This window comes from Acanthopagrus latus, chromosome 6, assembly GCF_904848185.1.
Source record: "Acanthopagrus latus isolate v.2019 chromosome 6, fAcaLat1.1, whole genome shotgun sequence".
NCBI lineage: Eukaryota > Metazoa > Chordata > Actinopteri > Spariformes > Sparidae > Acanthopagrus > Acanthopagrus latus.
In genome coordinates this window covers 19,910,558-19,938,196 of record NC_051044.1, presented here as the reverse complement: position 1 = coordinate 19,938,196, position 27,639 = coordinate 19,910,558, and the positions used below count along the sequence as shown (strand labels likewise).

The 27,639-nt window shown below is 39.9% G+C and overlaps 3 protein-coding genes across 3 annotated transcripts; 2 read left to right on the top strand and 1 right to left on the bottom strand.

Annotated features, from left to right (window-relative positions):
• The first annotated feature begins 3,494 nt into the window (after window positions 1–3,494).
• slc6a14 (solute carrier family 6 member 14) lies at window positions 3,495–10,128 on the top strand. Its single transcript, XM_037101475.1, has 15 exons — window positions 3,495–3,588; window positions 4,432–4,576; window positions 4,684–4,815; window positions 5,129–5,290; window positions 5,489–5,603; window positions 5,685–5,817; window positions 6,948–7,088; window positions 7,189–7,324; window positions 7,420–7,512; window positions 7,591–7,716; window positions 7,804–7,922; window positions 8,014–8,113; window positions 8,206–8,315; window positions 8,994–9,161; window positions 9,258–10,128. The coding sequence occupies exons 1-15, from the start codon at window positions 3,523–3,525 to the stop codon at window positions 9,411–9,413; spliced, it is 1,902 nt and encodes a 633-aa protein (XP_036957370.1). The 5' UTR covers window positions 3,495–3,522; the 3' UTR covers window positions 9,414–10,128.
• A 2,396-nt stretch (window positions 10,129–12,524) lies between these two features.
• LOC119020673 (sodium- and chloride-dependent neutral and basic amino acid transporter B(0+)-like) lies at window positions 12,525–20,892 on the top strand. The gene is made up of 15 exons (XM_037100170.1): window positions 12,525–12,578; window positions 13,828–13,972; window positions 14,074–14,205; window positions 14,517–14,678; window positions 15,064–15,163; window positions 15,248–15,380; window positions 15,573–15,713; window positions 17,145–17,280; window positions 17,670–17,762; window positions 17,852–17,977; window positions 18,073–18,191; window positions 18,289–18,388; window positions 18,709–18,818; window positions 19,240–19,407; window positions 19,743–20,892. Exons 1-15 carry the CDS (start codon window positions 12,525–12,527, stop codon window positions 19,881–19,883), a joined length of 1,860 nt encoding a protein of 619 aa, XP_036956065.1. The 3' UTR covers window positions 19,884–20,892.
• Window positions 20,893–20,925: 33 nt separating this feature from the next.
• Window positions 20,926–25,137, bottom strand: LOC119021211 (acidic mammalian chitinase-like). Its single transcript, XM_037101331.1, has 11 exons — window positions 24,211–25,137; window positions 24,066–24,095; window positions 23,216–23,417; window positions 23,057–23,113; window positions 22,807–22,972; window positions 22,400–22,524; window positions 22,173–22,296; window positions 21,891–22,073; window positions 21,671–21,790; window positions 21,442–21,580; window positions 20,926–21,359 (listed from the first exon to the last, which is right to left on the bottom strand). Exons 1-11 carry the CDS (start codon window positions 24,233–24,235, stop codon window positions 21,079–21,081), a joined length of 1,452 nt encoding a protein of 483 aa, XP_036957226.1. The 5' UTR covers window positions 24,236–25,137; the 3' UTR covers window positions 20,926–21,078.
• Window positions 25,138–27,639: the final 2,502 nt, after the last annotated feature.

Here is a 27,639-nt window from a genome sequence, read left to right as displayed (position 1 = left end):
AGCTTTTGTTAAACAGCAAATAATCAGCTATCTTTTTTTATTAGACGCTGGACACTTTTTCTCAGATATGATACTTTTTATGACACATAACCTTAAGAATACCTTTTCAGAGAGAGCGAGAGAGAGAGAGAGAGAGAGAGAGAATTTTCAAGACTCATGATCTAAATGTGCTCACTGGAGATGGTGACAGTAACTTCCTGCACGACATCACGTTGTTTGTGAGGGCGTCAACAGAGTCATTCAGAACACTTGAACTTTTGACACACTGCATGCAGAGAGTGAACCTCTTCTGGACAAAGGTTTTTTTGTTTTTTGTTTTTTTTTCCAGAAAAGAATGAAAGTAAAAACATTGTGGCTGATGGAATGTTTGGAAAAAATGACAAGCTTTTCCACACTGAAACAAAAGCAAATTGTGTTGTTGTTTTTTTGTGTGTTTTTTTTTAACCTATCAGCAAACTAATGTGATGGAATGGACCTGGAAGTACATTTACTCAACTTCTGTACTTAAGAACAACTTTGAGGTACTTTACTTGAGTATTTCAATGTTCTGCTACTTTATACTTCCACTTCACTACATTTGAAACAAATACTGTAATTTTTAATCCACTACATTTATTTGATAGCTATAATTATCAATTTTCTACTAGGTCTAATAACTGACCAGGTCGACAGCGCCAACTCTGAAAACACAAGTTTATGAGTCAGTTTTAATGTTTAATTTATTTTAACTTGTTCTTTTAATACTATGGTATAAATCATGTCAGATGCTTAAAGACCCTTAAACAAGTCCTATTCGTATGGGTGACTTTTACTGGTTTATCTTTACTTTTACTCAAGTAAGACCTTTGGGTATTTTTTTACAACACTGGCACACTATCACACTTCAGATGATGATATCGATGTTTCTGACTTCCAAACTCCCTCTGAATGACTGTTGTCTCACATGAGAGGAATTGTGATTAAACAGGAAGCCACACCTTTCAGTTAAATTCACTATGCAGTCCCATTGTCTTCTAAGATGAACCCTGAGTGTTTGACTAGCTCTGACAAACCTGTGTGTCAGCTGACCAGTGGTGGGACAGTCAGAGGACACAAGATGTCTATATTTATACTATTTCCCTCCATCACTATGATTTCTAATCTGTGGCCACACCAGCAGATAACGTCATTACAACTAATATATATAATAGGCTTACAGCGGTCAGCTAGTGGCCACACGTCACTGACCAAAATGGCTCGGAAACCAAAAGAGCATCAAGCAGAGAACATTACACAATGAAGACACTGAGCTGAGATACAGCTTACTGCCAAGAGGTCTGCTTTGTATTATATAGGCTTACAACAGTGAAGCCTCACAGCCAACATCATGGCTTGAACATGGCATTAGCGATGCTGCTGTCCATGCAGTAAAAATGTTGCATGAAATTTCTCACCCTGAAGCGCTCTATCAAAATGGGGAATAATTATAATAATTAATTTTCACCATATTTCCGTCCTCAAGCAACATGATGACAGAATCTATCACTGAGAAAACATCTAAAGTTGAAAAGGTTTGGGAACCACTGATCCATCTGACCAAGTAAGAGGCTAGGTGCCAAGTTTCAAAAGGCTTCATGAGAAAATAGGTACATTTGTGTCTCCTTTGTAATACAGTTACAGTTTTCCGTAATAACTGTTTTTTTATGACAAGCTGCCATGTTCATGATGTTACTGTCATGGAAATTCACATAATTTCCTGGTGAGAGAATAAACATGCTCAACTTGACCAAGCTTTGCATATTTCAATATGAGGAAATCAGAATCAGAAATAGAAAATGACATTGCAAATTACAATAAGCAAAAGACAAAGTCCATAAACAAAATCAGACAGTAAGGCAAGAGTCACATCAACTATTCAGCTGAATAGGGACAGAGCTCTTCCGCCTAAATAGGTTAGAGAATTCTGACAATGTTTCTGATGTTAAAGCGCAGGTTTTATACACCAAGTTTACATAAGTTGAAGGTCTCTAGCCATGCAGTTCTTGTGTCTATCATTTGCCAAGAGCCGGACCTTGTACGAGAGCATGAAGCTTTCATGTTTTTTAAGACAGGTCATATGGGGTCGTTTTTTTCTCTCCTAGACAGATAACAAGTTTGTAAAGCAGACATCAGTATTTACACAAGGAGGATAATTTAGGTTATTCTGTTCAGGTCATTCAGTTCAGATTTCCTTTACAGTTACTTCAGTCTAAGCATTTGATATCTGTTTTGTATGTGAATGATAATAATCGCTCTCTGGCTTTAACAAATCTATGTAGTTTCTGAAGAACATTATGAAGATGAGGCTTCAGTTTGACACAGTCATATTTAGACATTAACAGTTTTGGACATATACCCTGGCATATAGAGCGGCGGCGCTTACAGATTTGCGAATCACAAAAGTCTGTACTGTTGAATTTGGCCAAAGTCAGCACTCTCCATATGCACCTTTAGTTTTAATATATTCAGTTTACCTTGTCTGAATATTTTTCTCTTTTGGATGCGCAGAGAGGCAGCTGCTTGTTTACAAGTTTGTGATCGAACTTGAACGGTCAAATAAGCCACGATAAAAACATGAGGGACAGAATTCACTCATAAGTAGTTAGTGACATCTAAGAAAGTAATTAATACAACACACCAGACAGTTTTGGTATATGTGTGTCTGTTTATCTGCGACCTGTCAGGCCGGGGTTGTAATAATCTTTAGATTAATGGGTAGTGCACGACTTATTCATTCATTCTTGTCATGTCATCTGACACGGCTGTGGTCATCAGCTTGTGATTATGGGTGACACAGACGTACTTCTACACCAACAGTACAGTGATTATGTGTCAACGTCACTGACCAAAATGAGACACAGCAGTGGCTTTAGGGAGTAGCTGTTAAGTTTTGGTTACAGGTGTCTGAGTCACACACACACACACACACACACACACACACACACACACACACACACACACACACACACACACACACACACACACACACATCACAACACTGTAGTTGAACTACTCCACTGTTTTGTCTATTTATCAATACAGAACAAGTATTGTTGTTATCACACATAATGTCAGGTGAGAGCTATAAAAGCGCAGGTCTATTTACAAACAATGATATACAGTTGTAGAGCAGAAATGAGCATGATATCAAAAATTAGGGTCAGGTATGCTGACATGACACAGGAAGCAACACTAAACGGCACTATATCAGACAGAGTTTCCCTCTTGATGACATTAGTGACTCACCTACACACAGGTGAGTCACTAATGTCATCAAGAGGGAAACTTTCTTGATCACTGTGCATTTAATGATGGCTTCATTTCTATAAAAAGATTAATTGCACACACACAACCTGTTTGTTAGTGTTGTGGGGGAGGGTCCGGGCAGGTGATTGGTTGGGAAACATCACTCCCTTGTCACTGAGAGGTGGGGGCACTTTAAAACAGACCTACATGAGTGAATTGAATTTCTTATACAGACCACTAACAAGCAGGTGAAAGGACATGAGGGAATACAGCTGGAACAGTTTCAAGGACTTAATTTTCAGAAATCCTGCTGTTGTCGACCAGGTAGGATTACAAACCTGTTTCACTAGATTTTAATGGAAGGTCTACCGCATAATAGTTACGCTGAATAAGACTAAGTATTCGGTTCATGCCTGTATTTCTGATGAGTAAGTATTGTTTGCTTATTTAGTATTTAATTGAGGAAAGATATCTTGTTTTCTGATTTTAATTGTAATGAATTTAGAGCCAGTGTGTTTTTATGACATGCTCCTAAAGCTGGAAGGTAAAAGAAGTTTTCAGTTAAAGATGAAGCAGCTCCATTCAAGAGGCCATGTAAGTGAAATAGTCTTCGAGTGACGATGAAGCAAACAACCACTTTTTTCTCCTATACGGACTGAACCAATGTTTACTTTTGGGACACTGGGAAAAAACACAATCCATTCTTAATGTGATGTCAATGTATTATGTTATGTCTCCATTATAGCAGTTAAGGATACACTTCAAAACAGTTGCGTTAGTGGCAGTACTTACAGTAGCTGTAAAGCTATATATATATATATATATATATATATATATATATATATATATATATATATATATATATATATATATATATATATATATATATATATATATATATATATATATATATATATATATATATATATATATATATATATATATATATATATACATATTTTTTTATTTTTTTACCTCCTGCACCGCAGTGGTTCTCTACACAAGATGATCAACAGTGCTATTGCAACACTGCTATTATATTTAGATTTTGTTATTATTCTCTGGCACTGCAGATCATCTACATCATTTTAACATTCAGTTTTCTTCCAGGTACAATATACAAAATCTGACAAAAAATGTTTTACAACTTCTTCTTCTTCCAAGCAGGATCCACATGTGGATGATGGCGATGAGAACGCTGAGCGCGGGAACTGGGCCAGCAAGAGGGAGTACATCCTCTCTACCATCGGCTATGCTGTTGGACTGGGAAATATCTGGAGATTTCCATATTTGGCCTACAAGAACGGAGGGGGTAAATATTTAGTGTCTGACACAGAAATCCCTTTTGAAAGCACCACTGTAGATGTTGTGTTTCATGTGTATCCCTGTGCCGGTTGGTAAATCTGTCGTTTTGAGCAGGTGCCTTTCTTATCCCCTACTTTGTGATGTTGGTGGTGACTGGAATTCCTCTTTTCTTCCTGGAAAGCGCCTTCGGTCAGTTTTGCAGCCAAGGTCCAATTAACGTATGGAGAGCAGTACCGTTACTGCAGGGTAAGACAGTCATTAAAGTTTTGAGAGGGATCAGTCGGATACATCTGAGTTTGAAGATGTCAGACATGAACTATTTATCAGGCTGTTTGTTCAACTATGCAGATCTTTTTTTTTATGATTACCCATTTCAGAGGAGCTTGTTGTTTGGTTTTAGGGCTTTATTAGGTGTCCAGAAACAGACACAACAGCAGTGATTGCTTTTCTTTTGCTTTTTTCTTTCTAATTTCTTTACATAGTTTTACACAGTGTCCAATATTTGAGTGGGTTAAACAAAAGCCACAGTGCCATCTAACCTCTTTCTCTGCTTCTTCAGGTGTTGGCATTGCCATGCTTATGGTGACTCTCATAGTATCGATTTACTATAATGTAATCATCGCCTACAGCTTGTACTACATGTTCGCGTCCTTCCAGTCTCCTCTGCCATGGTCCGGCTGCTTCAGTTGGGCTGACAGTAACTGCAGCGACACACCTACAGGTGCTTTTTTCATCTCCAGACCTGCTGTTTGTCTGTTAGCTGATGTGTTGTTCTCCAGGGGTGGGGTGACATAATAATAATAATGGCAGGGTGACAATATCAACTTCAAACAAGTTAAATAATCAAATAATAACCCCTTTCTTGGAATTTAAAATGCTTGCACATGCTCATTAAATAAACATTTTTTTACTTTTCTAGTGTACTGTAATGTAAGTGGCGCTGTAGTGTCTAACTGGACTCTGGAAAACAGCACTTGTCCTTCATCCAACATCATCACAGTTCCAATGCAGAGCCCGAGTGAGCAGTACTGGGAGTAAGCATCACATACGCAAGCACAAATGTCAAACACACTCAAACTGCTGTGGCTGAACATTCGGGTGTCTCTCCTCCTCAGTCGCGTGGCCCTGCAGAGGTCCAGTGGTCTGGATGAAACAGGACCAGTAGTTTGGCACTTGGCCCTCTGTCTGCTGCTGAGCACCATGTTAACTGCTGCAGCGCTCATCAGAGGCATCAAGTCATCAGGCAAAGTAAGTCAATATCAATATTAATCATAGCAAAGCAACACAAAGCAAGCAGACTCAGCTACATGTCAAAAAAGACCTGACCACAAACTCGTTAACTACAGATTCATTTTACAGTTTGAGAATTGATAAACATGGAGCATGTCTGGTGCTTAGCTGCCATGAGACAATTGAGGGAGTTCACTTTTCCCACCACTATATGTATGACAACAAGACTACGAGTCTACAGCCAGGCTAGCAGCAGCGCTAAATGCTAACATCAGCATTCCAATATGTTCATAAAGTTAACATGCAGATGTTGTATAATGTTGGTTGGTTTACTTAATGGAGATGTCCTTAGTTTTGTCATAAGTCAAATTGGTTTGACAGACATTTCTACCTTCTGTTTACCAAATGAAAAAGTCAGGGGATCAAAAAAGGTATAGGGATCCATCCTCTGGACACCAACGTTCATGGGATTTTACCTTCTGGGTCAATATTTGTTGAGATCAACCAACAGTACAGACATGCCAGCTAGCTTAGCTCAACACAAAGACTGGACACAAGGTGAAACAGCCTGACTTTGTCCAAAGGTACCAAGATCAATTTACCAGCACTAATTTACAGCATATTGGTCTGTATTGTTTCATAAACTGCAAGAAAACACTGCAGAACAACTGTTTTCACTATTTGCTTTGTGTGGATGAAATCAACAAGATGTGTGTTGATGAGTGAGCTTTAGAAGTGCTGATAGCTGGGTGTTGTTCGCTTTAGATACAGCCAGGATGGTTGTGTTTTTGTTTTGTTTTTTTGGGGGTTTTTTTGCCAGTCTTACCACCAGATGGCTGCAGCAACATTACTATACAAACATGAGACTGGCATCCATCTTTAAATCTTAACTCATGCACAAAATTGAGTAAATATATCACCAAAAAAGCCAAACTATTGTGCTATAAGTTCTTATTTACATTTGTGAGTAGATTTTAAATAAAATGTGCGTGAATGCTTGATGCAGAGATGAAAAGGAAGACGGACACACTGCAACATGGTCAATACCTGATACCTACATTCAAGCCTGAAACTACTAGCAGCAACAAGAATATACGAGTGTATGAATGCCTTTTTTTTTTAACAATTTTAACTGTTGGTCTCTGCAGGTTGTGTATTTCACAGCTACATTTCCTTATGTGGTGATTGTGATCCTGCTGATCAGAGGTCTGACACTGGAGGGAGCTAGAGATGGGATAGAGTTCTACATTGGTTCCCAATCCAATTTGACTAAACTGACAGAAGCACAGGTAAAAACCCAACCATCCCTGTTAGAGTGCAACACATAGCAGTAACCAAAGATTTATAAAATGAAACTTTTGATTCAAAGCCTAACTCTTTTTCTCGTAGGTCTGGAAAGACGCAGCGACTCAGACCTTCTACTCTCTCTCAATTGGCTGGGGTGGAGTCATGACGCTCGCTTCCTATAACAACTTCCACAACAACGTGTTCAGGGACTCGTTTGTTGTAACACTCACTAACGCTGGTAGGAGCACAGCTACTGTGACAATTATTTAAAGAAAGTTTGGATTAGTTGTTAATAAGTTGGTCTATTTTATTGTTTGTTTCATATTTTCCTAGGAACCAGTGTCTTTGCAGGCTTTGCCATATTTTCAATCTTGGGTCACATGGCACACATCTACAAAATGCCAGTTGGAAAAGTGGTGAAGGAAGGTCAGACATCGCGATGGCACTGATTATTAAAACACATTTGGAAGACCGCCATGTAATGTTTTGTTTCTCCGGCTGCAGGATTTGGCTTGGCATTCATTGCATATCCAGACGCTCTGTCTAAGCTTCCTATTTCCCCTCTGTGGTCCACTTTGTTCTTCTTCATGCTTCTGACTGTTGGTCTGGACTCCCAGTTTGCAGGAATAGGTGAGCTCAGTTCATTCTCACGTGAAATTCAAACCATTGCTATTGTGATAAGATCACGCATCCTATAATCTCTCTTTCTGTCGTCAGAGGTGATCACTACCTGCCTGCAGGATGGCTTCCCTAAACTCTTCAGATCCAAACATGGTTTACTGACAATAGCAACGTGTTCCATCCTCTACCTCCTGGGCCTGCCATGTGTTACAAGGGTAAGACTGCCTTAGTGTAACTCTCTGACACTGTTGTCTGACTCAGGCCTAGCCATTCTACTCAGTTTGTGTGTTTTTGTGGGTTCAAAAGGCAGGAATATACTGGGTGACTCTCATCGACCAGTTTGTTGCCAGCTGGGTGCTGCTTATTTTGGTTCTCCTGGAGATCGCTGGCATCTGCTACATATACGGTAAATGATAATGAGAGATATGTTCATAAAAAGATGACAGAGAGCATTCATCTCCAGCTGCCCACATGTCTGTGTTCTACCCTTGTTGCCAGGTGGGAACCGTTTTATTAAAGACATTGAGATGATGCTCGGAAATAAGAGCTTTGTTTTCTGGTTGTGGTGGCGAGTGTGTTGGTTCTTCCTCAGCCCCTGCATCATAGTGGTGAGTACAACCTCTCACTATGCTCCTGAACTTGTATTTCAAGATCTGAAATTGAATTACAGTGAATTTAATTTAGATTTCATGCATGTATGTAAAGTCTTTTGTGTAACTGCTTTTGAGCAAATGTTAAGGGAGACATTGTATGCTCATTTTCAGGTTCATGATATTATTTTACATTACTTCTATTTGTTTACATGCTTTAATTCTCAAAAACACATCCCTGCATTCCCCACCTGTCTGAGGCAGGGCATGTGAGCGGAGCGAGTGGGGAGCGGAACGTGCGAAATATAGTCGGACCGCAGAGCGGGTTTTAATCCAAAGGCCAGAGCGGTTGTTCCGTTTCGCTCCAGTTCCATTCCGATACTGCTGGCAGTACAAGGCCATCCACTGGCTCAAAAAGACAGAACACAGAAAGAGGACGAGGTGACAGCCCAAAAGCTGAACACCCACGTTAGCGGGGAGTGAAAATTCTCACCGCTCAGCTCCGCTCACATGCTCTGGTCTGAGGTGCTCTGTTTTAGCTCCTGTCTCTTAAAGGCCCCCCCTGCAGAATCAGAGTCTGCTCTGATTGGTCAGCTCATACATGCCTGACCCTGCACTGCTATCAACAACACACATACTTCAGGTTAGTTTGGATCATTTTTGATGAATGACACCGGCCACATTTCTTTTCTCTAGGCTATCCTGGTCTGGTCTCTGATGACTTTTACGCCACCCTCTTATGGAGCAGTCAAGTTCCCAGACTGGGGTGTGGCTCTGGGCTGGTCCATGGCTGTTTTTATCCTCCTATGTATCCCTGTAACCGCTTTGTATAAGCTGATGAGAGCAGAGGGAACCGCCTGGAAGGTGTGTATGTAGTGGTTCAAAAACGTTGAGATTTCTTTCCATTAATTTAAAGAAGTGGAAGAAAATAGAATGATTCTCATCTCTTACTTTCCACAGCGTCTGAAGTCACTGTGCTCTCCATCTGAAGAATGGCATCCCTACCTGGACATCCACCGAGGGGAGCGCTACTCAGCAGAACACTGCCGTCACAGGAGGAACCCTAAACACACCCCAGAAGTAGATGTAAATGTAATCACTAGCTCGTGGCTCTGATATTAGTTTTTGTGTGTCAGTCTGTAATTTATTCTCCCTTTAGTGAAGTGCTCAAAGACTTCAGGGAGTGACTCAAATACGCACAGCAGATTTTACCCAATACTGCAGCAGAAAAAAAGAGAAACACTGGCATTTCATTGCAGGCGTCTTCCTGTTTAAACGTCCTTTTCTGCTGAATGTCAAAGCCAACATGCATTTCTGTTTTAGCTGGTGCTTTGTTGACTACCTTCAGGGGGACATTTCTGGGTCTCTTTGACTATATTCATCAGCCATATTTTCACCTCCTGTCCACCATTTTCTGCTGTGGCAGGCAGCTTGCAACAAGCTTGTGTGAGGTGTTTACAATAAATGGGACAAAGCCATTCAGGCCCTCGACCACACAGACCAATGACCGAAGACAATTATATAAAAGTGGCTGAAAGCTACTCAGGACAATGATAATAATGACAATAATGCTTTCTTATTAAAGGAAATCATCTTATTCCACGTAGATATCACAAATATTACTCACTGGGGCTTTAGAATCAGGTAGTGTTTGTTGTTTTGTCGATGATCCATGGACTTATTTATCTGACCATTTTTCATCAAAAATGTTTAATCCTCAATCGTTAGTGTTTATGTGTCAGTAATGATTCTTGTCTTTCCTGTCAGTTAACCACTGTACATACTCTGTTCCTCATCACTGATATGCTGCAATAAACGACTTTAATCTGCATCTCTGATATGTGATGAAATTATTTATATTATTTATCTTGCTAAGCTTGTCTCACTGTATAGTTAAGAGTTGAATATGCAGCGCCACATCGATGTGTTAGCAGTTCTTTTACCAACAGATTGCATTCCTTTTTCTGACAGTACCACGGGGGGGCGGGAAGCAAAACCAAGAGCACAAAACCATGTCATACTGCATACTTCATTAAAGGCTGCCTTCAGTAAGGTTTTGATGTTCACCTTTTGCTGAAGCTGTCTTAGAGAGGTGTTGACTAGATGGTATGATCATTTTGGAGGGTGTCATTTGTTGTTCTGCTGATTTTTGTTGCCAGTGTTTCTTTGATTCTGTGTTTGTATCAAAGAGAGCCGGCTAAATATTAGAAACACATTTTTCATTACAACAAATTCAGAGTTTCATCTGGAAGCCTGCGATGTTGTCATATCCAACCCAGATGTTCTGGTTGTTGCAGATGTGTTTGGCTTCTTGCTTTGGGAGGGTGAGTGGAGGTAATTATTAAATTATTGTATACCATGTAACGTTGTCTGGCCATGTAACCTTGCAGTGTTGTGGCCTATGTTTTCTTGGTTTATTAAATTATTCTGGCTGCCGCATCCTTACGCATCTTCATACCAAAGACCACAAAAGTATTAAGTCTAGGAGTTAATTGCATCATTCCTTTTATTTTGTGTGATTACTCCAGTAATATCATGCAAACTAAACTAGAATTAAAAAAGCAACAATATACAGTACACTGCCGTAGAGGGAGCATTCTAAGACTAAACCAAACTAGATAAACTGCTGACTTCCAAGTGTGTGTATAAGGGACATCTGTAATCCGGTATTTACTCAAGTAACACATTGTATTTACTTAGGGAACTTCTGAGTACGTGTGCACTGTTAACTAGTATTTGATTAAGCTTAAGGGCTTATTTTAGCAGTAGAAAAATGAGAGTATTTGTGTGTGAGTGACTGTGACCATCATTAAAGCTGAGGTATTCTAATGAGCTGTGCTGGAAGGTTCGTTGGTTATGTCATCACTCGGTTATTACAGCTGTTTTCAGTGATCGCACAGCTGTCTGATGTCACTGAACAAACTGAGGTCCGTTCAGCTGATCTGTCTTTAACCAGTGAGGTTTACTGCGGATCATAAGAAACTGCAGTCGTGAGGGAGAAAGTAATCGTGTACAATCACACACCACAACAACTTCACTGGTTTGCTTCACAATGCATTTATCTATTTTATCTTGATAATCCACTTTTAATTGGATTATTTTGAGTGAGTGTGAATATAAAATGAAGTCTAGAAACACTTTTGGTTTGTTTATTGAGATGTCTGTGCGTGTGTAACATCATCATGTGTGAACATTGTCAAGATACCTTTTACAAAACACAATTATTCAAAATAAACTTAATGTGTTCAATAATTATACTAATAATTGTGCTAATTTTAACACTTTTAACAGCAATACTTTTCTCAGCTCCCCCATATGGAATGAGCACCACAAATGGTCAATTAATAAATCATGAATACATATTTACATATAAATACAATATTTTATCTGTAAGGCACAAAACAAACTTCATTTTTTAACATAAAACCACTAACCCTAACCCATAAATGAAGTAGAAAGTTGGCTGCAATAGGCTTGCTCATGAAAAGATATATTAAATATACTAAATGTACTAAGTTAAGTGGTGCATTGAGTTAAATTATATGTTGTTAAATGAATGCTTAAAACATTTGTGTTACTGTTGGTTGAAGTGGAAAAAGTTATTATATTATTATTTTGTTCATTTTTTTTCTCTCCATAAAACTGTGGAGTCTCAGCGCCCTTTACTGTGCAACACACCTGTCGTTAATGCAAATCCCTTGTTTCTGTAACAATTTGGTGGATGTGATGTAACACTAGCTACATGTTAATTTGTATTTTAGCCTTCAGTCTACACACAAGTCATCTATACACCCATATTATTGTTTCTAGTGTCATTTACTGTTCAGTGTGGCCAGGGCAGATATCTAATGCAGTCTAATGCAGATAAAGCTAGACATTTGATATGGCCTATATCATATAGACTTATTAAGACTTTATAAATTCAAACAATAGATACATGTGCTGTCAGGGTTAGGGTTGAAGGGGTGAAATAGGCTAATAGAGGTCAGCTGACTTTGGCTTACAGTAACTGTCACATGTCATAAAGATAAACACAGACTTGTGTAGGCAGGTTTACCTCCAACTGAAAGGAAACCTGTCCATCTGTCTCTCTTTTAAAGTGCATGACTGCAGTCTAGTTCATGTGGCTTGGGACAAGTTTTGGAGCCATTTGAATTGGTCTTCTACAAACCATCGGAGGCATAGAAACTTTTCTTCATCTTTTACTCAAGAAGCAGATAAATCGCAATGGTGAAATGCGGCTCAAAGATTTCCAGGGATCCCGCTATTCTCTCTGATCAGGTAGGACTGCCGACATCTGTGACTGAATAACTAAATAGCAGTTCTATTCAAAGATGTTTAAGAAACCATATTATCTCTCACCATTTCAAATAAGGGTTCTTCGCATGGTAATCTAAATTCATACTTTTGCTCAAACACATTCCCTGGTTTTAGGAGAAGGTTAAACAGACATTCAACAGACATTTAACTTCTCAAACATTTACCTAAGACACAGAAACGTCACTTAATGAAGTAAGAAGAATCTACCGACTGGGTTTCATACATTATCATGTGTTGAAGTGTCAAAAAAATGTCCCCTCTGATTGTTTTACTGTTTATATACCATTAATTTTTTACTCATACATTCATATAAAAGCAGAATCTTTGCTGTAGTTCGTTGAGAAATAAAATTCCCAGGGCTCAGCTAACTGAAAAATATCAAAATTAATTTAAATGAATTAAGATTGATTAAAAAATAAAAGGAAAAGCAGTGACCTATGACATGTTTTTGTATAAATTAGTTATACAGCTAGTATAAACAATAAGTTCCAGTTGTATAGTCAAGTAATTGTCTTGAATGCTTGTATACATTGTCATGGAATTTATATAAAACATATTCTTTTGTTTTGTTTGAAGTTAAAACCTTAATAGAAAAGTAGCTAGTTATAGCTGTTAAATAATTAGTGTAGAAAGTAAACGTATTATAAGCTGAAATGTAGTGAGAGTAGAAGTAGAAAGTGGCATGAGAAGAAAAAATACCCATGTTAAATATAAGTACCTCAAATTTATACTTAAGTAAAGTTTAAGTGATTGTACTTGGGTACATTCCACCACTGCTCACAGTGAGGTCGTGTTGAGGCAATAGTCCTGCATTTTATGATATTTATATCTCCGTTCAACCTCTTTCACTGCAGACATTTTGAGTGTAACTGATAACATTAAAGGGGCTCTACGTAACGATTCATAGCGATTTACATGTATCAACCACAATCACGGTTTCTCCAGGACATTTTAATATTGACTGAATCTTTGTCAGTATTTTGTATTTGCGTTTCCTGCAAATACAATTCCTGCTGTAAAAAAAAAAATGTTTATCACTGTCTGCTGCTGAAGTCTGTTGGTTTGGATTATTTACCAGTGAAATAAGCTGCCATTTGCTTTAAATGAAAACTGTTGATGTTGACAACAGAGAACTATCTAGTATTAGTACATGGTATGGTAATTTATATATATCTGACAATATAAACATTTTACACACTGCGTTGAGCAGGACAGTCATGTTGAAGACGGTGATGAGATTCCTGAGCGTGGAAACTGGAGCAACAAGGCAGAGAACTTGCTCACTATGGTTGGCTACGCTGTTGGCCTGGGAAATATCTGGAGATTTCCATATCTAGCCTACAGGAATGGAGGGGGTAATTATTTTGTACAGGTACTCAAAAAATAGATCGATTATTGTTACAGTGTTGCAAGTATTATGAATATTATGAAAACTTGTTTTAATTTGTGTGAGCAGGTGCCTTTCTCATTCCCTATTTCCTGATGTTGGTTTTGTGTGGAATTCCCCTTTTCTTCCTGGAAAATGCCATTGGTCAGTTTTGCAGCCAAAGCCCACTCAATGTGTGGAGAGCTGTGCCACTACTGCAGGGTAAGCCTGAAAGAACAGGAGGAAAAAATCCCACAGGCTTAAAACCATTATTCATTTCACTTCATTGTGCACTTTTGGTAGCTTTTTAATTTGAAAATACGTTCCTGTATAAAATATATAGAATTACTGTAAAAAAAAAAAAAAGAGAGAGAAAAAGTAAGAAAGAAAGAAAGAAAGAAAGAGGTTCAAGTAATTGCTGATTTCTCGGGTTCTGTGGGCTCTACATCTTGTGTTTTAGTAAAAAAAAAATATTCATATCCATATATTATATATTATCATTATATAATATTAATATATATAATCTTCTCCAGGTGTTGGCTTCTCCATGGTTATAATGAATTTATTCATAGCAATTTACTATAACGTCATCGTCGCCTACAGCTTGTTCTACATGTTCGCCTCCTTCCAGTCTCCTCTGCCGTGGTCCAGCTGCTTCAGTTGGGCTGACAGTAACTGCAGCAACACTCCTACAGGTCTTTTTCTTATATAAATAAAATGTTTCCAAAACTGTTTGGTGAATCCTGATCTGTCACGGTTTGGCTTATTCAGCTGTAGCACCACTGCACTCAGAAAACTAATACTGGCTAGTATTGACTTTGAGAGGTGGCGGTTTGATTTTTGTTAGTATTGTTTTACTTCCACACTTAACCTTAAATGATAAATGTTGCATGATGATGACTGTAATTGCATGGGCAATTTAGTGATATCTCTGCAATTGTGGTGCTCGCCAGTCTTGAAAGGATTCATTGATTCATTGAGGAAGAGGATTCATTGATGAGCCAGAGCACTATATACATTACCCATTGCATGAATTGATATGTTATGCAAGCTATTTACTGGTCCTGTTTCCTCTTCTAGTGTACTGCAATGTAAGTGGCGCTGTAGTGTCTAACGGCACTTGTCCTTCATCCAACATCATCACAGTTCCAATGCAGAGCCCGAGTGAGCAGTACTGGGAGTAAGCATCACATACCCAAGCACAAATGTCAAACACACTTGTCAAACTGCTGTAGCTGAACGGTCGGGTGTCTCTCCTCCTCAGTCGCGTGGCCCTGCAGAGGTCCAGTGGTCTGGATGAAACAGGACCAGTAGTTTGGCACTTGGCCCTCTGTCTGCTGCTGAGCACCATGTTAACTGCTGCAGCGCTCATCAGAGGCATCAAGTCATCAGGCAAAGTATGTCAATAGCCACATAATAACAAGTCCTTACCTCTTATTCATTTTATTCAGGCATGAATGCTATCTAAATAAAGATCATGCTGCACATTATACTGTACTTCTATTTCAAATTATGGCACTTGGACTGTAATCTGTGATCAGTGCACACACTCAGAGTAGCCTGTGGATTCAATGGCTTTGTCTCTCCAGGTTGTGTATTTCACAGCTACGTTTCCCTATGTAATCATTCTAATCCTGCTGATCAGAGGTGTGACACTAGAGGGAGCTAGAGATGGGATAGAGTTCTTTATTGGATCCCAATCCAATATGATGAAACTGATGGAGGCACAGGTGAGAACCAACGATCCTTGTTTACCGCACAAAGCTAACACTGTGCTCAGCACAAACTCGATGCAAATATTTTCTTTGCATTTGATCTTAATGCAGCGTAAGAACTGAGGAGCCTACAGCCATACAGTGGGCTCTCTCTGTGAGGAAAAGTGGTGCTTTGAAACTGATACGAATGTTGGCGTGCTTACATGCTTACAGTAACAATGCAAACATGCTAATGTTTAGCAGGTATACTGTATTGTTTTGCATTTATAAACTGGGAACCATGAATTGTACAAAACTTCAGACTAAGACTCATAGACTAACACTGCCATTTTTAAACAGGCCCTTCATTTACATGTTTGGGTGTGAAAACGATTCATACTTACCAAAAGTTTTTGAATCAGTCCAGTAGATGGCCTCAGCTGGCAGCTGCAACATGGCAGCAGTGTATTCCTCTGGGGCAACTCTGACTGTCAAAGTAATGTCCACTGAAAGTGCTAACAACATTATGGAAACGAATCCAGAGAGAGAACTTTCTGTTAAATAAGATTGTAGCCTTTTCCCATGCTACCATGGGTAACCTCAACAAGTACCACGCACACAGTTCTAGATTTAGCCGGTCTTTATTCAGCTTGCACCACTCAGGAACAAACAACACACAGTGATGCACTTTCAGGGCTCGATCGCAGCTCTTGCATCTCGCCAACAGCTTCCTGCAGCTGCGCTCCTGTGCATCTCCCCTGCATCTTCCTGAGGTCCAGCACGCTGCTGCATTTAAAGGGAGACAGTGATTAGTAACTGGGTACCAGCTCTGTGTATCACTCACCTGGCGCTGCTCTCCTGAGCCCTGTCCAACGCTCTCACTCCCGCAGCCACGCCTCCACCACGCTCACCGCCACAAAGATCCATTTATTTACACCAGATACACAAGGATCAAGGAGAAGTTGAGAGGTGAGCTGTTAAAGTTGTTTCCCCATCAAGATTGTCAAAACCAGTGGAACATTACCATGACTCGGTAAACTCGTCTCTCCAACTGTCATATTCATGCAACAACTCACATCTTGCAAGATTTCAGATCAAGAATTCTCTTTGTGTTACTGGTATCGAAATGGATCTTATTATTTCACAAAAGGGTCTCTCTCTGCTAGAATCGTTTCTGCTACGTTGTATGAAAAACAATTGCAGTTGGTTAGAAGCAAAAACAAGCACTTTTATTGGAAGTCACTTTGACGGTCAGAGTTGCCTCAAATGATTACATTGTAGCCAAGGCAGCCATGTCACAGCTGCCAGCCGTGGCCACCTACTGAAGCAATTCCAAAATGTTTGTTAAGTATAAATCATGCCCAAACGTGTAAACTTAGAGCCCAGGTTAAAAAATGCAAGAATGTCCTTTTAAGTTTTCAAAATATGTCCTATATCATTCGTTTAACATTGGTTGCTGGGTTTTAGGTCTGGAAGGATGCAGCCACGCAGACTATTTTCTCATTAGCCATTTCTTCGGGTGGCATTTTGACTCTTTCTTCTTACAACAACTTTCACAACAACATGTTCTTGGACGCAGCTCTGGTGTCCATCATTAATCATGGTAGGAAAACACCGTCTCAGTTGATCAGTCTTTCAAATGTTTTTTTTTTTTTTTATGTTTAGAGGCGATCTTAATCAGAGCTCAGTAAAAGTATGTCTGTTAAATTTTGTGAGTAGTTTGTTAAAACTGCAGCCTCCATGATTATTTTGTACATTTCTGACAAAGCCTCCAAGTGCTAGTATTAAAAAAAAAAACAGTGTGGTGAACAGCAGCAGTGTCCCCAGAGAGAATCATCCATAGCCGTTGCCTTTGTTTTCTTTACCTATGAAATAATTTTAGTTCCACCATTTTTTATGGTGGCAGGTACACGTAAATTTTGAATATGTGTGATATATAGCATGTCATCTCTGAACTGATTAGTTTTCGTGACTGTTTTTCTCTCCTCTTAGTTACAAGTGTGTTTGCAGGCATTGCCATCTTTTCAGTTCTGGGTCATATGGCTTTCCTTAATAGAAAACCTATTGGAGAAGTGGTGAAGGAAGGTCAGACAACTTTGATAACACATACTCGAAAGAAAAATGATAAAAAGCCTTTGTATACCTTCTTATGTTGTGTTTGTCCATCTTTGCAGGATTCGGCCTTGCATTCATTGCATATCCAGAGGCTTTATCTAAGCTTCCTGTCTCCACTCTTTGGTCTATCCTGTTTTTTTTTATGATTTTCATAGTTGGCCTAGACTCACAGTTTACAATATTAGGTGAGACTGTTCACTATTTAGCATAGATCTAGAGTTCAAACTATTCCAAACCAGCCGCTGTCTCAACTAAATCTCGTCTGTCCTCTTGTCATCAGAGGTGATCACCACCTGCCTGAGTGATGCCAACCCTGAAACCTTAAGATCCAAACGTTCTTTATTGACGATAATGGCATGTGGCGTCATCTACCTCCTGGGTCTGCCATGTGTCACAAGGGTACTGTGGATCTGAAAACAGTGACTTTATTACTACAAACTGATATCATTACCCTGTTTACCTTCAGTGTGTGTGTGTGTGTGTCTGTGTGAGATAGGCAGGAATATACTGGGTAACTCTACTCGACACGTTTACTGTGAGCACAGTTCTGCTTGTTGTGTCCATCACCGAGGTCGCTGGCTTCATCTACATATATGGTAAATATAATGACAGCTGTAGTGATATGTAAGGTTGTATGTGATACCTCACATTTTCTACAACTAAACTTTACAACTTTTAATGGCTTGGCTGTATTTACTGAATGTATGTTCGTACAGTATATAGTTCATGTCAGCAGTGTTCCAGCATTGATTGATTTCTCCTCTATGAATTCAACAGTGATTCCTTATAGCATATCTGTCACCTTGGCTAGCAGTCGACTGAGTGCTTCTCTGATTTACACATTAGAACCAGATGTGCGACAGCTTTCTGTTGACCTAAGCTGTGAACATGTTAATGTTTTCTTGGTGCATTTCAGGAGGGAACCGCCTCATCAAAGACATTGAGATGATGCTCGGAAAAAAGAGCTTTTGCTTCTGGCTGTGGTGGAGAGCGTGCTGGTTCGTCATCAGCCCCTGCATCATTGTGGTGATTACAACCTGTCCTCTGCTCTCTTCCTTTATACTGTTCAATAGAAATACACCCTCTAATAGACAATCTGGCTAATTTTACTTTCAACACCCACTTCACCATGCACTCTTTGTATGCTTAGTACAAATATGGGCCTGCATCTTTTAGTTGGTTTTGTAGGTAATATGTATTGAAATAAAAGTGCAAAATGTAATCAAAAAGTACTCTATCCACTTTGAAAGATAATATAATGTTGATCGTGGCTGATGGAAGAACAGAAGATTACAGAACATCCCACTGCAGTGTCCTGTGGTAGAACTGGTGACATTAGTGATTAGTTTTAGTTTTTGTGGGTTTTTTTTGTCCATCTTTGGACTCTGACTCTGACATGAGGGTGTCCTATGTCTGAATATGATCTGATATTATGTTCACTATCTAGGTGATCCTGATCTGGTCTTGTGTATCCTTTGAGTCCCCCACCTATGGAAAGGTCCAATACCCAGACTGGGGCGTGGCTCTGGGCTGGTGCATGAGTGTGTTCATCCTCATCTGGGTCCCTGTCGTCGCAGTGTATAAGCTGTTGAGGGCAGAAGGAAGTCCCTGGATGGTGTGTATGACATTGTATTACTGGATGACACAGGGTGCATTTAAAGCAGGCTGTGTTTCCTCTTTCAATTTCAAGCAGTAATGTCAATTTGAATGATAAGTTCCCCCAAAAATGAACATTCAGTCATTATCTGCTCACCCACCGGTCTGTCCATCCTGCCGAGGTGAAGTTTCTTAATCCACGAAATGTTTCAAGAGCTTCACTGCAAAATAGCATGGCAGCGAATTCTCTTCAGCAACTGAAGTAACAGATGGGGACTTCTTTTGAAAGTGAAAAAAACGCATTTAATGGGCATACTCATATTCATTGTTCTAATTATGTGATACTCTCTACAGCGTCTGAAGTTGCTGTGTTCTCCGTCTGAGGAATGGCGTCCCTACCTCGACATCCACCGAGGAGAACGCTACTCAGAACACTGCTGTCATCGAAGAAGAGCAGGGTCAACAAATGATATCAAATGTGAATCTAAGTTCTAGTTCATGGCACCCATATTTATACTGATGTAGACTGAATTGTTAGATGTGACCGTTCCTGAATGTTGATCAAGTTTGTTGTCATTGTTTCAAGTTTTTTTGTCTCAGCACAACAGCACACCTCAGTGGTGTTGAATTCACCAAATGTCTACAGTAGTTTACAGCTTTTTTTTAACAAACTGTTGTAGTAACTGCTGATCGTTGTAAGCTTTTAAATTATTCTGCTGATATTATGAAATCCTACCTTGTGTGTGTCAAGGCTCATCTAGATATTATTCTCTCAAGAGCTCCACCTAGTGGTCATCAAGCATAACAAAGTAGATTCTAGAGATGACACCTTGTGTTCTTTTCATCACAGATTGTGTTCTTGAAATTATGGTATTTAAACAGTTCCTTGTCCTTTTAAAATTGTATTGCTTCTACTATTTATGTCTGACCGTTCTCAGACCGCTCTCAGAGCATTATAATTGTGATATATATGATGTATTTTAAAGTCCCATTGCCCTCTACAAATGTGTCAAAATATACACTGTACAGTATGTGAAAGAAGCTTGCAGTGTATTTATATTACTTGCAGGAGTTATGTTGAAGTATTAGAGGGAGAACTTGGTAATTGACAAACAGATTTTGAGCTTTTAGTATTTTTTTCTTTTGTTTTATTTTATCTCATTCCTATTTTAATTGATCTTATTCTTATTACTATCATTTGAGGGCAATAAAGTATAGGGACTTGATATTGGGATGGTATTAATGTTGACAGATTATAGAAAATCCTAAAAAAAAAAAAAAATTGAATCAAAAGTGGTGTTGACAATGTGTGCATGTGTGTGCATCTCTATGTGCTGTAAGTATATTGCCGATCATTGGCCATCACTGTCACTCATGTCTTTACTTGTTAAATACACATACTGCTTTCTTGCTTTAATGAAAGAGATGTTCTCCTCACTCAGAGAACAATGGTTACAATGACACCTGCAGTTTTATGACATTACTGACTATGAATAAAACCATACATGAGACACACAAAACCTCCAAAGTTCCAAAGTTGCTTTAAATGTGATGTTTATTTCAGTGACATCAGTGACAGGTGTTACAGAGCTGTTTTTGAATGGGCTGTTGTTAAAGGAGCTGATGTTACATGACTGTTGACCCAGCTCTGACTTAAGAACAACCAGTATGAAGTCTGATCATGGATTGTTTAAGCCCAGTTGCAGCACTTGCAGCTGTCATCGAACACCAGGCCGACGGCACAGTGCTGGATGTAGGTCTCTCCCTGGTTGCACTCGTAGAAGTGGTTTTTGTTGGTTGGGTCCGGGTAAAGTCCATTAGTCTTGCCAGCGCAGAAGCCAGATCCTCCACTGCTGCTGCCACCACTGCTGCTGCCACCACTGCTGCTGCCACCACTGCTGCCACCACCGCCGGGCAGAGGCTGCTTGGTTGGTTGGACTGGAGGCAGGGGGTCAGGACGAGCACTGCAGGCTGAGGAGAGAAATGAAAAGGGTTAGAAGCTGGAAACCACATTGACATGTTTATTATCAGAGGATGTGGGGTTCAGACGTACAAGCTCCAGTTCCCAGTCCACTCTTGATGGTGCTGATCAGGGGGTATTTTCCCTGGCCACAGAAAGTGCCGCTGAAGTCATCGAGATCCAAACTCCACACCATGGCTCCACCAAAACCGTTCTGCTTCAACCACTGAATCTGTTGAGAGGATGAGATCAGTGTTAACCAATGTTAAAAACCCTTTAGGTTTGTGACAGGAATTTAGATTAAAAAAATAAAACTTCATACCTTAACCTGGAAGCTCTTAACATTGTCATATCCAACCCAGGTTCCCTGGTTGTAGGCATATGGCACCTGCTGGGGGCTGTCCCAAGCCTGAGTGGCTCCTTGCTTCAGGAAAGTACAGATCTGATGGAAGGGAGAGACTTAAAGTTAGGGATCCATGTGTATGATATATGTACATACAACATGTTGTCCTCTGTTATGGTCTCCAGGAAGAAACTCAAACCTCATAGTAGGCCCAGAAGCCAGCCTGACGGGTGAAAGGTCCAGCAGCTCCGGGTCCACTGGCGGGAGCACCGACAGCTGTGTTGGAGGAAGCCAGGCGGAAGGTGTGGCCATAGGTGGGGAAACCAACCAGCAGCTTCTGAGCTGGGGCACCATTGCTCTTCCAGTAGTTCATGGCATAGTCCTACATACAAGTGATTACAGGCCGGTGTGAGCATCTGTTTTTTTGGTTGTTTTTTTTTAATGAAAACTGTGTTAATTTAGAGCGGGAGCCCTCACTCACCACATTGAAGTAGATCATGGATCCCTGGTCAGCAGGGCCCTTGTACAGAGGGCTGTTCTCTCCAACGTTGTGCTCCCAAGAACCATGGAAGTCATAGGTCATGACGTGGAAGTAGTCCAGCACACTAACAACACAGACATGAGAATTAATGTTAAGTGATCGCTATCTTCTGTATGACAAATGTGTGAGAGTATGTAATGTTTGCATGTGTCTGCTCGTGTACTCACGCTCCGAGCTGGGCGATCTGGTATCCAGAGTCGATGGTTCCCTTTCCAGCAGCGACGGCAGCGGTCACCATCAGACGGGGGCGGTTGGTCTTCTTGCCCTCTGCCTCGAAGGCGGTCAACAGCTCCTACAGATGGGCGATGAGAGATAAACAGTTAACGTTTCATTGCAGAGAGTTATATGAGAGTTATATGGCATTATATGACAGTTTTTCCAGCATATAACCAGTTCTCCAGAATACCCTGGACAGAAGGACCAATGTGTAACATTTAAGATTCATTTCAGTTGGTTGCTTGAAGCTACTAAACCCTTCACATTGTACCTTTATAGTGATAAAACCTGTGTACAGTGTTTCCATCTACAACCTGGATTTGTCCATAACCAGGGACTGCCAGGCAACATAACTGACCTGGACCAGGACAGTGAAGCGCTCCTTGTCTGCAGCTGGGGAGCCACGAGAGCCAGGGTACTCCCAGTCAAGATCCAGACCATCAAACTGGTACTGACGCAGGAAAGTGATCACGCTGTTAATGAAGGTCTGACGATTGGCAGGAGAGGAAACCATAGTGGTGAACCTGAAGACAGGAATACCGTCAGAGTGCTTCTGCCTATACATTTCTCCAGGTGGGAGCACTGATGCTCATTTCAAAACTACTTACTTTGCAGTACCAAAGTTCCATCCTCCGATGGCCAGCAGAGTCTTCAGGTTGCTGTTCCTGCAAGCACCAACAACATCAACTCACACTTAATCCCTGCAGGTGTTCGGATGCTTATGTGTACTAACGTGTGTTTTCATGTGAGCATTCATGTGTACTCACTCGTTCTTCAGGGCCTGGAACTGTCCGTAGAGCTTCTCGTCGTCCCACTCGTAGGTCGTGATCATGTTGTTGTTCATGCCAGCAAAGGCATAGACGAGATGGTCACAGAGACATGGGTCAATGTTGGTGGGAAAATACTTTCCTGCTCCGGGGCGGTACTGTGCCCAGTTAGTGAAATAACAGGAGAGGATGTAGGATGAGCCTGCAACATGTGGAACAATTACATCATGTCATCACTTGATACTAATAATCATACACTAGGGCTGCAACTAACGATTATTTTCATTATCAATTAATCTGCCATTAATTTTCATGAATAATCTATCAATTATTCAGTCTGTAAAAAGAATAAACACTTGTGCAAAAAAGGATGCCATATCCACTGCCCTCCACTCAGTTTGCACAGACCTGGAGAATAAACACAGCTATATCCGAATGCTTTTGGTTAAGCAGCTCAGCATTCAATATAATCTCACCCATGAAGCCTATTGGAAATCAACCCACTCTGGGCTTTAGCACCAAACTCTGCAAGTGGATCTTTAACTTCCTCACAAACAGACCCCAGACAGTTCAGATTGGCAGTCATGCCACTGTTTCCAAGAGCTCAGAGAGATGGCTTCCAATAGCTTCTTTTGTCCAGCCAACAGTCCAAAACTCTCTCCATTTACTCATCATAAAAAAAAACCCTTACATTCAACTAGTGGGAACTAGCCAGTGTTTGACATTTTTGCATCAATTATCAAAATAGTTAGCACTAAATTGTCTTTTGAACATCTAGATTAAATGAATAATTGTTGCAGCTCTACTCTACATATGACTCCAACCATTGAGTTACAAAGGATATAATTACCTAGCTGCACATGCAGCAGGAGAGCCAGTCCTGCAGAGAGACGAGACAGAATTGGAAGTAGTTAATGAGAATTAATCTGCATGATGCACAAGATTAAATTAAGTTAAAGTTTCCAAAGTGCTTAATAGTGAGTAGCTATGCTTACCGACGCAGATAAGTAGCTTGCCCATGGTGCCTCTGTACAATGAACTGAAGACCAGAAGACTCTTTTATACTCGTGAGTTCCTCCTCATATCTGCAATATCTCTAAAACATATCTGATGTGGTCTTACTACTCAGCAAAACTCAAAAGTCAAACTCATTTGTTTGCTTAACACCAGTGTCACGTTGGATTGGCGGAAGGCACCGATAACCTTCAAGCGCCTTTCGATAATAATGTGATCCGATTAAGTGAGATATTGTCAAGGTTATTGTTGTTGGCCAGGCAACACTTGTTTGGTTTATACCTTGCCTGCACGTTTTATCAGTACTGTGGGTACATTTCTGCTTAATGATTACTTAAATGTATCTAATTTTTATGATTTCTTGGTGAGGTTCACTCAAAACCAAATCATTTTTCGCCAGCAAGATTCACGTTGCACCATTTTCCATTTACATAAGCTGTTTGATACGGATGTTTACGCAGTCGTCCTTACGTTCTCCGCGACATGCCTTATCAACTTCAGACATAGGTAAATATCACTTAATACAGATAGTCTGGCCTTGGAAGGAACTACGCTGTTCGTCTTATTGCAACACAAAGGATTTTTTTGTCCTTGAATGTGGCTCAGCAGTGTTTGTAATGAGATGTGGATTACTGAATTAGTTGTACACTAGCTGTACAATTTAAATCTTAATTAACAGACACTGAAGATGGTAATTTACATTCAAAGCTATTGTTTATGCACCATCTGTTAAAGTCCAGTTTTAGTTTGCACATTAAAGGGGATATTTTTGCAAGTTTATTTGTAATTTGTAGCATTTACTTATTTAGACAGAAACAGTCACATTTATACGTTGTATACAGAAAAAATGACTATCAATAAATCTCTCAACAAACTAAATCTGTGTACCTTCAGTAACAATCAGCATTAACTGAGACTATACACACAATAATCACAATCACAATAAATCATCTGTATAAAGTGAAACATGACATGCTCTTCACATTTGTTATTGCCCATATGAAGATGGATAATGTGTGATTGTTTGGGGATGTAAAAGTCAAGGTAAACAGTGAGAGGCTCAAGGGGCAACCTGGCGGTCTTATTTGTGAAAACTGACGAATAAACAGACTCTGAATGAATGACTTTAAAAGGACTTTATCTTAAAATGATTCCTATTATTCAGTTGTCTGATATTTTAGTCCTGGTCACATAGATACAGTGGTATCATCTCTTGAAAGTTACACAAAATTGTTAAGTGCTAAGAGAAGCAAAGGGGGAAAAAATGTCCCATGTGTCTCAATGTCCAAATAGAGTCAACAGCCATGTGAGCAGCCCTGTGAAAATATGCTACAGTCAGCATGCTAACATTCTCACAGTGACTCAGTTACATCCTGATGTTATGGCAGTTATAATATTAACCTTGCTCATCATCTTAGAATAGCATCTTAACACATTGCTACTTAACACTAATCACTAAATTTGTGATAATTATTCAAGTTTAGTGTGATTACATTCATTTCACTTTTTATCAGCCATTTAACAAATACAAAAACATATTCACTTTCATACTTTTTGAACAGGGAAGATAATTTGGCCATTACAAGACAGGACTCTTTATTAAAAACGAATACTGCAGGTAGGACTGCAGTATCATTAGCTAATGACTCCATTCCATTTGCCCAAATTTGAGTCCCATGTCAGAGTGAAGGTTTTGACCTGCTGGTAGGGGATCAAAAAACGGCAATTTATTCAATAGTTGCTGACATATTTCCCTCTGGACCAAAGTGGAGTGAAGCTGCTAGGATGACTTAAAAACACAAGGCACACCATCAACACTGAGCCAGTATCACATGCAACTCCATTAAATCCCATTCCCAGTAAACATACAATCACCTCTGGCCAGCACAGCCAGTCTTTGCTTTTTTTTTTTTTTTTCTCCACTAAATACAATTGGTCAACAGTGAAGTATTATCCATGCTAACAAAAGCTCAATGCTAAACTGCTTGATAAACACAGAGCAAAAAAAATCCAGCTTATTGCATGAGAGTTTCAGCATACAGCAGTCCATCTGACCCGTCCTGAAGCTTACTGTCATTGTTTTATGTGGCTGCATCACTGTTGCATCATGACTCATATGGCAAAGCACTATGGGTCAGTTTGAAAAGGACATTTCTTTCCATTTTTCCCTTTGTTTGCTCTATCAAATCCACCCTGACTAATTTGAATTTATTTTTATATTTCATACAATACTTCATATATGAAATTCATAAAACTTACACTCTGTCATATTATCTCTCTCTGTGTATTTAAATCTTGTTATGGTATTTCTTCTCTAAGAGTGTTACATGCGCTACCAAACCACAGCACCAGAGGGAGTCGACCACCATGTACAGTCCATTTTGTTTCATTGTGTATAAGGTGGTCTAGAACATGAATCACTTTATTCTTGGATCAATATAGTTCACCTTCCAGCGATGGGATCTGTTCTTTGGAATGGTCAAAACTTTTCAGCTGTGCTCCGAGCAAAACAGGGCTTAAAGTCTGAAAAACAACAGATTTTCCTCTTTTTTTGCTCGGTGAGACAAATTTCGATGAACCTGCTGAACCACAAACCAAACTCCTTCACCATGGCAACCGTGAACAAGGAACCGGCAGATAAACACAGACCTGTTGCATCTCCCACGCAGTACACACAGCCGCATTACACACACACACACACACACACACACACACACACACACACACACAAACAAACACACAAACAAACACACACATGCACACACACACGCACGCACGCACACACACACACACACACACACTGTGCTTGTTAATTGAAATGTGACACATGGAAATGATGATGAATCATGACTAATCACGTTGTCTTTGTGAAGTCACTGAAAGCAGCCATCTGCTCTTGTGTATAAAACTGAATAAAAGTGGAGCTCTGTAGTTATAATAAGTATTCTTTTTTTTAATTTTCTCACAGTAACGGAGCAGGTGTGATTAAGTTGTACAATTAGCAGAGATGGTGTGATTTCTTTTTTTTTTTTGGATCCTCTGAAGTTATAAGAGTGCAGACTGTATAAGGAACAACAAATGTTTCTTTTATTTTTAAGTTTCAGTCTGGAAGATCGTCAGAAACCATTGGATTGTACATGCAGCATGATCTCTGTGAAAATATTGTACGAGAAACTTGACATGGTGCAAAATGTGAGTAGCACTCATTGTTCACTTCCCTCCATCTATCTCTGCCCCCCCCCTTCCCCACCACCACCCCCTCCTCCCTCCTGCATAAGGCAGGCTTCTCAACAACCCGTTGCTATGAGATACTGCTGGGCTTGTCACCATGGCAGCAAATTCTCAATCATTTTCTCGCGGCCATGTTTCCATGTGCACCCGCTCACATACACTTTCAGCTGTGATGTGGG

Excerpts from the sequence above, each read along its gene's own strand:
- LOC119021211 (XM_037101331.1), bottom strand. The coding sequence starts at position 24,235 with ATGGGCAAGCTACTTATCTGCGTCG. Across the intron at positions 23,114-23,215 it reads TTCCAGGCCCTGAAGAACGA|GAACAGCAACCTGAAGACTC; the intron begins GTGAGTACACAT and ends TGGTGCTTGCAG. Across the intron at positions 22,525-22,806 it reads GCTTCACTGTCCTGGTCCAG|GAGCTGTTGACCGCCTTCGA; the intron begins GTCAGTTATGTT and ends GCCCATCTGTAG.
- LOC119020673 (XM_037100170.1), top strand. The coding sequence starts at position 12,525 with ATGGTGAAATGCGGCTCAAAGATTTCCAGGGATCCCGCTATTCTCTCT. Across the intron at positions 17,978-18,072 it reads CTCACAGTTTACAATATTAG|AGGTGATCACCACCTGCCTG; the intron begins GTGAGACTGTTC and ends TCTTGTCATCAG. Across the intron at positions 19,408-19,742 it reads CAGAAGGAAGTCCCTGGATG|CGTCTGAAGTTGCTGTGTTC; the intron begins GTGTGTATGACA and ends TACTCTCTACAG.
- slc6a14 (XM_037101475.1), top strand. The coding sequence starts at position 3,523 with ATGAGGGAATACAGCTGGAACAGTTTCAAGGACTTAATTTTCAGAAAT. Across the intron at positions 5,604-5,684 it reads CCGAGTGAGCAGTACTGGGA|TCGCGTGGCCCTGCAGAGGT; the intron begins GTAAGCATCACA and ends TCTCCTCCTCAG. Across the intron at positions 7,513-7,590 it reads TGGAAAAGTGGTGAAGGAAG|GATTTGGCTTGGCATTCATT; the intron begins GTCAGACATCGC and ends CTCCGGCTGCAG.